The sequence below is a fragment of the Gouania willdenowi genome, chromosome 24, assembly GCF_900634775.1.
Source record: "Gouania willdenowi chromosome 24, fGouWil2.1, whole genome shotgun sequence".
Classification (NCBI taxonomy): Eukaryota; Metazoa; Chordata; class Actinopteri; order Blenniiformes; family Gobiesocidae; genus Gouania; species Gouania willdenowi.
In genome coordinates, this window is record NC_041066.1 from 14540399 (window position 1) to 14554477 (window position 14079).

At 36.9% G+C, this 14079-nt stretch overlaps 1 protein-coding gene across 1 annotated transcript in view; it reads left to right on the forward strand.

Annotated features, from left to right (window-relative positions):
• plcb4b (phospholipase C, beta 4b) overlaps window positions 1-14079 on the forward strand; it is a 70454-nt gene that overhangs the window by 41125 nt on the left and 15250 nt on the right. The window contains 16 exon segments of the mRNA XM_028439570.1: window positions 329-388; window positions 3476-3619; window positions 5457-5536; window positions 5681-5734; window positions 5822-5903; window positions 6584-6684; window positions 7154-7211; window positions 8413-8521; window positions 9350-9560; window positions 9665-9758; window positions 9937-10016; window positions 10959-11043; window positions 11598-11688; window positions 11759-11854; window positions 12042-12190; window positions 13154-13249. Coding sequence (XP_028295371.1) covers window positions 329-388; window positions 3476-3619; window positions 5457-5536; window positions 5681-5734; window positions 5822-5903; window positions 6584-6684; window positions 7154-7211; window positions 8413-8521; window positions 9350-9560; window positions 9665-9758; window positions 9937-10016; window positions 10959-11043; window positions 11598-11688; window positions 11759-11854; window positions 12042-12190; window positions 13154-13249 — 1590 coding nt within the window.

Genomic DNA, 14079 nt, shown 5'->3' on the forward strand with positions numbered 1-14079 from the left:
TGGAGCACTAGTTTGTGATGTTGATAACTGGAATCAGTTTAATCTTCCTGAAGAAAATGAAAGGAAAGCCAACTGCTATAGGAGACATGGATTGTTTGAGTAATTGTCAGATAAATCATAACCATAGCTTGGTACTCTATTGGTCTTGCATTTGACACTAACATTAAAAAAACCCTCTTCTCATTCCATCCTGTTTGATGTCCAACTGTTTGAAAATGGTTGTCACACCAACCTTTAAGCTCGTGGACGGTAGCTCATCTTTTCTTCATTTCTCCCTATTTGTAAACCTTTTTTATCCTCCATTCCTGCTCTTTATTTTCTCCTGCAGGAGGGCCAGGTTCTCGAGTGTTCCCTGATCAACAGTATCCGTGTCGGCGCCGTCCCTAAGGTAAGACTTTCTGAAAAGCAATTTACAGGTTGTCAGCGCAGGATAGCCAACGTTATGCATTTTTACTCTACGAGGAGGTTTTCTGGTTAAACCTTGTGAGTCACGTCATTTACGTCAGTCACAGCAATCTCGCTTTAATTTACAGAAGGGTATTGCTGTGTCATCTATCAATGAAATGACTCATCAGGGGCTGCCGTGAGCTGCTCACGCAACTACCAGAATTACAACGGGTAGAAAATAAATATGAAATATTTGTGGGTTAACCACAACTTGTGTCTGCACAGTTTTTCCTTCTGCTCTAGAAAAGTGAAGAAAGAAAGAAAATTATAAGATTTCACTCTCAAAGATTTAACGGTGGGATGTCAGAGAGAAGTGGTATTAGGAGTTTATTCTACATGATGAAAAACTAAAAGGTTGAGGGTGTGCCTTCTCTGGCAAAGTCATGTTTTTTTTTTCTTTAACTGATGCTAAAGTCAAGATGCACCAGATTTTACTGCTGCTGCTGGACGTAAAAAGAAAAATACAAAGAGGCACAAATGGGAAAGATATTCCACTACTAATTATTACAGTATTTAATATACGCCAGGGTTGGGGTCAATTATAATTGTAATCACGTAATTGATAATGAATTACAATTATGATGTAATTTTAATTAAAAAAAAAATACAGTTCTATGTACAGTTCTACACATATGTAGTTTACAATTATTAAACTGGGTGTCCCACATTTGACCATTTTAAAAACATTGAAATCTAGGGGTGTACTGGTACTAAAAAGGCTCAGATGCTCACACTATGAATATTAAAACCTATAATTTAATTGACTAGGAAGCCTAACAAGGTAACCAATAGATAGGAAATAAATTAGATGATAGATAATTGTTTTTAGTGTATTTTACAGATAATTTAAGACCGTTATCATTAGAGATGCTAACGTAAGAGGAAGGTTAACTTTTATTAGGTTATTTCTTTAAGGCTCAGTACCGGTAATTGTGATTAATTGTAATTGAAAACATGATTGTAAATGACTTTCTGAGGATAAGAAATAATTGTATTTTAATTGTAATTGGAAAAAATCCTGGTCACCGTAATCGTAATTGAATTGTATTTAAACATGGATAATTGAAAGCGTAATTGAGTTCAGTTCCTGATCTACGCAGACCTTTATTATTGACTCACACTTCCAAATAGCTCAATACCAAAAATATGCAAATGTATCATGAATACTAATACTAAACTATGAATTAAGTGTTTCAAAGTCCTTTTAGTTTCATTGGCTGTTCCTCTGTCACTGATGTTTAGGAGCCTGCTTTGTTGCATCCTCTATATGTGAACACGTCTACAAGTAGTACATGTGCCCGTGCACGTATACAGATACGTCAGCCTGATAGTAGCAGCAGCTCCTACTGTTTGTTCTAATGCCACATGTGCCTCGCTAAGGCGATGAAACCTGTGAGCAGGGCTCCTACTTACAGGCTAACATGGTTACATATGGCCTTCAGTGCAGGGAAAAGATGAATAAGATTGGATGATTGCCACCTGGGATTTTCAAGCGCCAGTGCCTGTTGCCATTTGCCGTTAATTCAATCATAAAACGAACATCTCATGTTATCTGCCTGCATTGACGGCAACTGCTGATTGAAAATTTGATTAAAATGATGGGAGGGGGGAAGGGTTTAGTCTTTTTGGCCTAAAGATTGATAGTTTTCTTTATTTATGATTTTTCTTTCATTTTTACTGAAAGATTTTTTGTGTTCATATTTTTATAGATAATTTTTAGTCATACGTGGCTGCACTTTCCCAAACACTGTCAATCTGGATAAGTGATACCACGAATCCAATTTAGCCGATGTCCGAATCTGTGCATATTTATAAGAAATGGGAGTAGTTTTTTGGTCCAATAAACCGCAGACATGGAGCAGAGGAGTGTACTTTGCATTCAAAATGTTGAAGATGATGAGAAAGCAAATAATTCAGGAAAAAGCATTTCTGGTGAATTATCATTACCTCCGCCCACGAGGTAATAATTTCACTAGCGTTTAGTTATTTGTTTGTTTGTCTGTTAGCAGCATTTCTTCAAAAGTACTTTAACAGATATTTTAACCAAAGATAGAACTTACAGCATGGAAGATTCCATTAATTTTTGGAGGGGATCCAGATCAATATATTGATTTTTGGATCAGTTTCAAAAATTGGAAAATCCCTATTTCTCATCAAATTTAGAAAAAATGTGTATCTTGGTTTGTAATCAACCAATCTTTGCAAAATTTGACTCAGTTATGTAGGGATAGTTCCTCCACCCTACATGACTTGGCTTGGCTTGGATTGCGAAATTTGGTCATATGTGTGCCAATATCTGACAAAGAGGATATTTGGTTCTTGGTGGAGGTTAGTGCTTTTTAGGATATTCAGTTTGAATAATTTTGTATAAGTATGAATAGGCTTCCTATAATATCTCATACTTGACTTCATTTTGTATGTTTTAGTTTTTTTTGGCGTGGTTTTATTTCCTATTATTGTCTTACATAATGGTGTTCCACCTTAAGTTACATTAGAGATCTTCCCCTATAACAAAGGTAATGTAGTCTCTCAAAAGAAAGCCAATTAAACTCTTATGTATGAACCGATAAATGACTTGTGCCAACACAAAAGACTTCCTCTCCAAGAGCTCTTCTCATAATATGCCGTGCAGCTCAAAATATCTCATCCTCAGAAATAGGCGGGGCACTTTCCAAGTGAGCTGATTGGTCTGTGGTTGGGCTGTTATACCGCTACACCTGATGACCACTTCAACTCATTCCATACATGTTACGCATTGAGTGTTCAAGTTATACAGTAAGTCTAAGTATATAGTCTGTGACGCAAGAAATCCATGGTCTATACAAACCAATCACAAATTATTAAGAAGCTCCAGTAAATAAATCATGAATGTATTTGGACTCATTGGGAAGTATTGCTAAAATCTTCTTCAAGTCACAGTGTTGGAACCAGTACAGGTATATACTGTGTGAATTATTTGGCCTATTTGGGGTTTTTTGGGTCAAAAGTTATCAATATTTCCCCTTTATGTTTGTTTGTTTGTTCCCAGGACCCAAAGATCTTGTCGTCCTTTGAAGCCATTGGAAAAACAGAAGCAGACCTGGAAGGATGCATCATCTGCATCTGCAGTGGCACGGATATGGTCAACCTCAACTTCATGTTCATGGTTGCAGAGAACCCCGAAATAGCCAGGGTAACTGATAATGATCGTTTTGTACTGCAAATTTTTCTCGATTTCAAGGACTTACTTTAACACTGAGATACATTTTTAATGAGCTGAACATAATCCACCACATACAATAAAGCTAAAAATAAGCCAACATTCTATAAATATTAAATTCTGAAACTAAAGCTGAGGGAAAATGCAGGGGAATATAGGCTTATCCCTGCTCCAACACAGGCTTGGATTCTACCTGATAAACAGATGGATTCATAGTGACTGCATTTCTGTCTCACCTCATCTTCATCTCTCAGCGTCCCCCTCCTGCACTCCTGTTTGTGCTGTTATCGTCTCTTTACGTCTTGCTGCCAAGTCTCCTTTGTTGTTCAAGATTTGCAAAATGAACCACTTAGATGCACTGAAAAAAATAAAATATACATGTAGTGCTGCCACATTATAAATATAGCACACTTAGACAATGTCCGTTTGTATTAATCTTTATTAACAATGGTTATTTTTTATTTTTTTTTTATTAAATCCTTAAAAAAAACACCCACACCAGTGAAAAATGGATCATTTGTCAGTGTTTTCCCACTTTACTTTCTCGCTGTTTGCTGCTGTCATGGAAGCCAATTTATGATTATCAGATGCTGGAAATGTTTTGCTGCTCACACATTCATTTACTACTGTAATCAACACAGAAACCTAAAGTCCATATGTCAGCAGATTCTATATTGATGCTAGATGCAAAAACACACCCTTAAACGTGCAGTCCGCAACTCTCAGATCCCTCTCTCCCCCTCCCTCCCCGCAGCTCTCTTGCCCTGCTAACAACCTAACGTCAGTCCGACAGCAACAGCACATTAATATAACATGCATTGTTACAAGCATGTTACTGCAGCGCTTCTCTCTCTCAAGGCCCACCCCCATTTCCGGTAATTTCGAAATTTTTGGAAACATAGTTGTGTGATCGTTTCAAAGGCAATTCAACGTAGATTACGATTTTACGTTGCTCATTTTGATTTGTTTTACTCTGTGGAACCGAGTCATTTGACTGAATTCTCAGGAACGTGGTATGTGCTATTCGGCATGGAGACGTAGTTCATTTGAACTTGTTACATAATTATGTCCATCTTAATGTTACATTTTGCATTTTCTGTTTTTTTTTTCAAGGCTCTTGCACTTTTAAATCTTTTTAAAAATCCCAGCTTATGATGTTTTATAGCAAGCTTATTTATTTTTTAAGGAGAAGAGTGTTAGTGAAGGCTGCTCTGTGTAAACACTGATTCTTATGCAGCAGCCTTCAACAGGGACGCCATGTTGTTAGTGTAGAGAAAATGCATACAAACACACACATCAAGGTACAATGTTCCCCACAGTTTATAACATATAAATAATTCTTTCTATTTTAGTCTCCCCCTCACCTTTTGTGCATTCTGTCTTTTTTTCTCACGCACGCATGCACGCACACACACCATGACACCAACAGCCCCTTGCAGCATGCAGGTGGCCCCAAGTAACAGACCTTGGGAGATGACAGAGTTATTTACATCAGCACGTGTATTCAAACAAACACTCACGGCCAAGTTGACACTGCATTCTCACACACACATACACACTACCCTATTATCTGGTTCAGTGTTTTCGTCAAGTGTCAGACGTGTTTATAACACTGACGGGTCCAGATTAACATGGAGTTAGCATCCTCTGTGTTTGTGTTGCTGTTTTCACAGTTGCTGCTTTTCAGTTTGATACATTTCAGTGTTTTATTAGCCTTTATGTATGATTTCATCTTTGTAATATGTGTACCAGTGTGTGTGTGTGTGTGTACTTATGATCCTATCCTGAATACATGTATATTTATTTGCAGAAATGGATCGAGGGTTTACGGTCAGTGATTCACAACTTCAAGGCCAACAACGTGTGCCCAATGACATGCCTGAAGAAACAGTAAGTGTGTTTTACTGCAGACTGCCTGCATTTTGTTACTTTACCTTTTGTGTATATAAATCAAAGCTGTTTTGATATTTTTAAAATTATGAGCTCTTCAGCTACATCAGAATTCACATTTTGTTGCTTCCTTATCTTATTCAGTTGGATGAGAATGTGTTTCCTGACCAATGTAAATGGAAAGATTCCTGTAAGAGGGTCAGTCCATTTTTATAGCACTCAGAGATTAGTTTTATTCGAACAGGATGCATTCATGAATTTTTACCTTCTTCTTTGCTTTTGCAGCATCACACGAACATTTGCATCAGGGAAAACGGAAAAGGGAATTTTCCAGGCACTGAAGGATCTTGGCCTTCCTAGTGGAAAGGTCAGATAACATGAGCTGCTTGTGCTGTAACACTTAAGCAACTTCTTTAATGATTAAAGCATGAAATACTGAAATACAACTAAAGAAAAAGACAACTTTGTCTTAGTCTTGTAATCTGCACAGACAGAATGCTACCTCACCCTTTTTTCAAAATTAGAGTCCTGGATATGGCGACAGATATAATAACCAAATTACAATAGACAGAACAGTTGTTGTTATTGATTAGCCACTTGCTAATGGCTAGTCTTCTGCCTGTAATCACATCTACTGTAGTGCTCCATGCCTAAGGATATTTCTCAGATTTTAGAGTGAAAGGGGATCTCTTTGTCTGTCTTAATAAAACATAATACATAAATTATATTAAAGATTTGTAAAGTGTTTTTAGATCTCTAAATTCAATTTTTATTAATATTATTATATATTTAAATATGACATTTGATTATTTTGGATTATTATATTTTTATTATCTTATAAATATAATCTATAAATACTTATGTTTTCAAATGATTAAGAGTTATAAAAGCAAGAAGGTGAAGGCCACATAATCCTTTTTTATCTTATTATTATTTTTTTATAATGGGTTTTATTTGTAAATGTGCAAAATAAATTAAAGGCTCTTCATACATTGAAATAAAGATACGTATTGCTCATCTCGTCTCTGTGGCTTTTATCATCCACAGAATGATGAGATCGAACATTCAGACTTCACCTTCGACATATTTTATGCCCTCACGCAGAAGATCTGCCCTCGGACCGACATCGAGGAGCTCTTCAAGAAAATGTGAGTTTCCAGCCTTACATCTGCTGTCGCTCTCCTTTCTGACGCTCATATCATGTTTGTGTACCTGAAACAAGCCAATAGGTACCGTAAGCCACTTATCACAAGCACCTTTGTAATGTGTCTGTAGCTGTGTTGTTTGGTGCTTGGAGAGAGAAATGATGCCATTGTTGAACCTTTCCTAAATTTGAGCTGCTGCATTGTGTTGGAAGTATTCAGGATAATGTTTCTGCGCCTGCTGCACTAACGTCGTCTGGACAGCCTAACCTGCATCCACAGTTTAACATTATTATGTCCAATAAGGATGTAACGCCTCCCTGAGAAGGGCCAATTAACGCGTTAATGCTACATGTCTACAGTTTTATGTTTGACGACTGCTTTCTAATGTTAACTGAATGACTGTGATGATTTCTATTTTGAAAAGAATAACATTTGTTTTGTTCTTTTTTTATTTTAAATAATTCCTTTGCAGCAATGGGAACAAAACAGATTATTTAACCGTAGACCAGTTAGTCAGCTTTCTGAATGAAGTAAGCTCTTTATCATTCATTAACTTCTCTGTGTTTTTGGCTTGTGCGTGCCGCCCCCCCCTCCCGCTCTGCTGCCCCCACCTCCTTCATCGCCCCCTACCTGTAGGTAGTTGTCCTGCGGCCTGTACTGCACATTCGCTGCCCTTCATTAAAGCTCCATTTAGAAGATGGAGCGAGTGTTTAACTCCAGGTCAGCCTGCAAGGGCAACTTCCACAGCCTCCTTTAAATTGCATGCCCATCCCTTTTTCCCCCATTTCTCGAGATCTCCCTACCGTGGCTGTCCTCCCGCTATCTGATTGGTGTTGCCATGGCAATGGACGGCAGAGGTTTCCCTCTTCTTGGATGGTCTTGCTTCCTGCTGTGTGCCTGTTGTTATGCTGCCCCCCTCCCATGTAGTTTATTACCTGCTTTAATCTTGCTGCTGTGTGGTCACGTGTGTCCTTCTTCCTACTCCAAACTGACCAATCAGAATGATTCCCCCTGACTTTAATGAGTGGGCTTTGACATATAAAAAATATTTTCTTTTTGCTCATGTTATAGTCTTTTTTTCCTATTACATACTGTACAAGAATAAAAAATGACACTATAAAGCACATGACTCACTTAGGTTTTGTGTTTTAACAGAGCCTTTAGATTATTTATAATAATTATTATGACATTACAATATTTTTTTATCTTTATTTTTTTCTTAGAAATATATTTGTTTTAAAATTAGTTGGATTTTAGTTTACATTTAAAGTGTCATTTTATATTTCTTTTTTAAACCCATACAAGTTTTTTTTTTTTAACTACATAAAGAAATTACACCAGTAGGTGGTTGTGGGCAACAACAAAAATTAAGTTAAGATGCGCTGGACATTTGTTTTTACAAATTTATATTATTATTATTAATTAAATACAAAAGGTTGGTTTTTAATGGTTAAAAATCCCCATAATTACATTAACTCTGAAAGTGTGTGTCATTAGTGCATGTCTGAGTTTTCTTGGAGTACTTATTTATTTTTAGATTTTATCAAATACTTATTGGTGAATTGTTTTTTCTTTCTGCTGATAAACCTCGCATTTTACAAAATAAAACCCCAAGCATTTCACATGCGAGTTGCCCCAATCCTGTCACTTCCTGTCTCTGTACGAGAAGTGTTTGTGTGTAGGAAGAGCTGTACATAGAACATATTCAGATAAACTATATTTAACCTACAGAACCAGCGTGACCCAAGGCTGAACGAGATCCTGTTCCCATTCTACGACCCTAAAAGGGCCATGCAGATCATCGAGAAATACGAGCGAGATGATGGACTGAAGAAGAAAGGTGATAGAACCTTTTCGTGAACCTGGAGATTGAGACTTTGCTGCCACCTGTTGGTTTAACCTCCAATCTGTAGTTTTTCTAATATAATATATCTAATATAGGTGCTCTTAAAACAGGGGTCTCAAACTAAGTTTAGTTCAGAGGTGTCACGGACTGAGTTTACCTTGATAATAATAATAGTAATAATAATAATAAGATTGATAATGAGCATGCACACTACCGGAAAATTAATTTTTGCTAGTTCCGCTGTGAGTTTTGCTTCTTCCGCCATGCTGAGTGAGTGACAATCTCAGTCAGCAACTTGAGTAAAGTATTAGTGTCTCATGCAGCAGCGTCAATACCAAACTGAATAATTTACACGGTTACATCTCAGTACGTAGCAGGTAAACTCAGTCCGTGACAACGGACCAGTGTGTTCTCAAGTGGGCCATATATTTTATGTTGGAAAATGAGTATTTCAACGTTATTGTTTCTTAGTTTGCACTTAAACGTATGAATAAGATACAAAATATTTAAGAAACCCACAATCAAGCAATAAATGACAGATATCATGTATATAATTGTGACCAATTTATATCTAAAGGAAATGTTCTGTAATAATTTAAGGTATTTGTAAGAATTTTGATGATTTTTTTCAACAGTTAGACATTAAAAATGTCTACCATCATGTGATATAAGCACCGGGAAAGCTATGAGCACCTGCAAATATTGTTAAGTTTCATTTACACAATGATTCCTGTTGGCCAAATTGGATGTTCCAAGGGGCCAGATTTGGCCCCTGGGCCTCGAGTTTGACAAGTGTCTCTCCTCATGCTCTTCCTTGTTCAGGCCTCATGTCCAGTGATGGCTTCTGCCGGTACCTGATGTCAGACGAAAACGCTCCCGTGTTCCTGGACCGACTGGAGCTCTACCAGGAGATGGACCAACCGCTGGCTCACTACTTCATCAACTCATCACACAACACATACCTGACAGGCCGGCAGTTTGGAGGAAAGTCCTCAGTGGAGATGTATCGCCAGGTCCTGCTCGCCGGATGCAGGTACACAAATTAATTTTTGTAGAAGATGTAGACATGCATTGCACAATGTGTAAATCCCTCCATAGAATGATTGGTCTATCTCAAACTTTCTGTGCTTCTACCAGATGTGTTGAGCTGGACTGTTGGGATGGGAAAGGAGAGGACCAGGAACCCATTATTACTCATGGAAAGGCCATGTGCACAGACATCCTGTTCAAGGTGAACATCAGTCCGTTTCTGCCTCAATTCATTTTTAGTTGAAGCCTGCCTCCCAGTGTTGACTGTATGCTACTGCAACATATTCAATTTTCTGTAGCTCAGTTCACCTCTGTGGACAATAGAGCATCCTTTTTCTTATCATCTCATTGTTTTACTAAATGTTCTGGTTTTATCGCAGGATGTCATCCAAGCCATCAAAGAGACAGCATTTGTCACGTCAGACTACCCTGTTATTCTGTCCTTTGAAAATCATTGCAGGTAATTGTTTATTTATTTGATTTATTGGTTTCTGGTTTATTTAACTGGGACCATGTACATTAATATCCATATAGAAAATGTGCCAGATTTAGCCAGAAGGCTATTTTTCTTCTATAGTCTCTGGACAGAGTGTTCAAATGTCGCCCTAAAACAATACAAATGACAGGAAATATACACAGGGTCCCCACGGTCCTGAAATTCCTGGAAAAGTTATGGAATTTGAAAAAAAAAAAAAGAAATTCTAGTCTTGAAAAGCCTATTTTCTTTTTAATGTTTAAAATATATTAAACCCCAAAGATGTTAAGCGTGATCTCAAAGTGTAATCAGTTCCAATCCAACCTTTGCTATTAATATGAGACTTTAAGTAAGTCCCTTAACCCTAACACCTTGTGTTGTACATCGCTTTGGATAAAAGTGTCTGCTAATTAAAATTGTAATCTTATAATTAAACATAATGCATTGTTATTTAAAAAGTATTGCAAAATGGGTGTCAAAGGCAATTACGCCATTGTACGATGCTATATCAGATAAGTGATGGACACAACTTAATAATACTAATAATAGTAATACATTTACTTTATAATGCATTATTAATTCCAAGGAATCTCAAAGTGCTACATTTAAAAACACAATAAAACTTACATTCCCTGTGCCACATTTTTCAGAAATAAGTCATGGAAATTTGGTGAAATATTTTGAAAAGTTTTGAAAAATCATTGTGAAAAAAGTGTGGGAACCCTGTATGCAATAAAAATATACAGGGAAAAATGTAACTACATAATAACAAATCATCACTTCTATTTACATATTTAAAAAAAACTATTTGATTTGATAAGAGACAATCATCAGATATTAAAACATTTGTACAAGAAAAATGTTGTCTTTTTCATTGATTTCCATGAACTCTCTTTTAATTTTTTGCGTTTGTTTTTGTGACCTCAGTAAACCACAGCAGTATAAGATGGCCAGGTATTGTGAGGATGCCTTCGGCGACCTGCTTCTCAAACAACCCCTGGAGAATTTCCCGGTGAATCTTTCTCTCTAATCTAAAGTCCTCTCAGAGTGAAGATCAAACGTATATATGTCTATATCATGTAATATGTATGTATATATGTAAATGTATGTGTATGTATATATGTATGTGTATATGTATATATATGTGTGTGTGTGTATATGTGTGTATGTATATATATGTGTGTGTATGTATATATATATATATATATGTGTGTGTGTGTGTATATATATATGTGTGTGTGTATATATGTGTATGTATATGTGTGTATGTATATATGTATATATGTGTATGTACTGTATGTGTATATATATATATATGTGTATGTACTGTATGTGTATATATATATGTGTATGTACTGTATGTGTATATATATATATATGTGTATGTACTGTATGTGTATATATATATGTGTATGTACTGTATGTGTATATATATATATATGTGTATGTTTGTGTATGTATATATTTATATATATGTGTATGTTTGTGTATATATATATTTATGTGTGTGTGTATATATATATGACGGTTCTACGTGTGTGTGCAATTTTGCTCTTCTTTTTAAAGATTGAAGCTGGACGCCCCTTACCCTCTCCCAATGACCTCAAACGGAAAATCCTCATCAAAAACAAACGCTTGAAACCAGAAGTTGAACAGAGTATGTACACAGCTGCACATGTAATCCTGATAAATGTACATGTCTCATACTTTTGTACTTGTGAAAACAGAGCAGCTGGACTCCTTTAAGAAACACATGGAAGCAGGAGAAACGAACACCCCGGCCATCATCATGGGGGAGGAGAATGAAGACGAGGCAGAGAACGGTGAGAAATCGAACAGACTTCTTATGTGAATCAGTCAATTTAGTTCAAGATCTTATGTAATTCTGTCATTAAACACTAGATGAGGAAAAGTAACCTTGTCAGCAATAAATTGCACCTCAGTTAAATGCATTTCCATTAGAAAAAAAATGTGGTTTTGTTTTCCTTCCTGGTTTGTTGTTGAGTGTAGGAGAAAAAGATGGCGAGGATAAAGACTTGAACTCCGAGGCGCCCAACAGCTTGTCAGAAGCTCCCAGTGACAAAGACAGCAACAGTATTTCTCAGAGCAACATGGTCAGCTCGAGGAAAGAGGAGGAGCGTAACAACAGCATCAAAAAGGTGGGTTAGCACTTTGAGGGATCACTCCACACCTTTAAAAAGGATTCACCGAAAGTTCTCAGGCTTCTGAATGGTCCAGCACTTTGCAGTCTACGTTTTAGAGAAGATAGAATCGCAATAGATCTTTACTTATCTTTACAAAACTGGTTTTATCTGCTGCAAGGAATCAGGAAAGTTTAAACCACATTTGTCAAACTCAATTCCGCCCCTTTAGGGCATCCAGTGTCTGCTAAAATTGTGGAAAAAAACATGAATCGATGTGTAAATTACCAACTAATTCAGTTGTAGATATTGCAGTCTTTCAAAATACATTTATAATGTTTGCCAGTTTTCCTATGTTTATAATTATATCACATGATGGCAATCATTTTTAAAAGCAAATTGTTGAATTTTTACAATATTGCTTCACTAGATTTTCCCAAATTAGATAAAAATTCATCACAAAATCCAGTAAATGTAGGGATTGATAATTGTCACTCATCGCTTGGATTCTGTCATTGCCTTACATAGTTTTCTTATCATCTAAAGGTAGAAGTGCAAAAGAGGGCATATTATTGTTGAAATTCCTTGCTTTCCTGCCAATGATCTGCAGCCCACTTGTGATCAAACTGGTCCGTGTTTGGCGCCTGAACTAAAACCAGTTTTACACCCCTGGTCTAGACAAAAGAAGCTGCCCGTAATTTCCTCGGTGCCAAAAAAAATTAGGTTTTGGTTTGAAGTTTAAATTTTCCTGTTGTTAAACGAAAAATCACATATCTTCAGTCACGAGCAAAACAGCTGTGAGCTTTGGCATTTATCTTCACAGTAAAGAGTGACAAGACATCAGCAGCAAAGGTCCATGTGAGGACGCAGCTGCTGCAGGCACTTCACCCTGTGCTGCCTCCTTCACTCACTCCACCATCTGCTCGTCCTTCCATCACTGAATATTTTTTTCTGTGCACGTTTATCCACCTGTGCTTCCAGGTACCCGATGAGGAAGCCACAGAGATTTCTGAAGCCACTGAAGCAACAGACGTCACTGACATTTCTGAAGCATCAGATCCAGACAACAACAAAAAGGTGAGTGTAGTCATCAGGTGGTCGTAAAGGAATAAGGAAGCAACATTAGAGTATTACCCGGACATGTCCTGTTTTCAGGACCGTCCAACCGGAAAATGTCCGGGTTTCCCATGGACCCTGAATGCATCTCAGAAACATGTTAATTTATAAGACCGTAACTCTGCTAATATTTACTATATCTAAGAAATTCCACCAGTTTCTGAAATCTAATGAGTTGCTACTTAAAGCCATGCCATACATGGGTGGACTGCAACCTCATTTGTCCTCTTTTTTTGCCCCTTTTCAAAAGTTCTGACACTTTTTACACACTTTAGCAACCTTTTACCAATAACTATCCCCTTTTCTTATTTTTTCGCAAGTTTTTTTTTGACACTTTTATCAAATTTTTGTCCTTTATTTCTTTTGGCCACTTTTCATCCAAATAGGCTAACTTTTGCCTAATAAATTTCCTTTTTTTTCTACATTTTTCCTATTTTTGCTACATATTTTGCCCTTTTTCACTATTGTTTGCCACATTTTGCCCATTTTCAGCTACCCTTTGCCACTTTATTTTCCCATTTTTTTACCCACTCCTGACTGCTTTTGGCCATTTTAGTCACTTTCCACTCTTTTCTTGCCATGTTTTTGCCACTTTTGGAGCATTTTTTAGGCCATGTCTGCCTCTACTCACTCATCAGAAAAGAAGCGTAGCAGACCGGACCGGCCCACTTAGGGTCGACGGTCCACCCTGACATTGCCTTGTATGCCAGATGGCCAGTCCAGGCCCGGTATCATGTCATTATGGTCATTTTTTATGCTTTTTAAACCTTATAGTTAATTAATAACTTTTT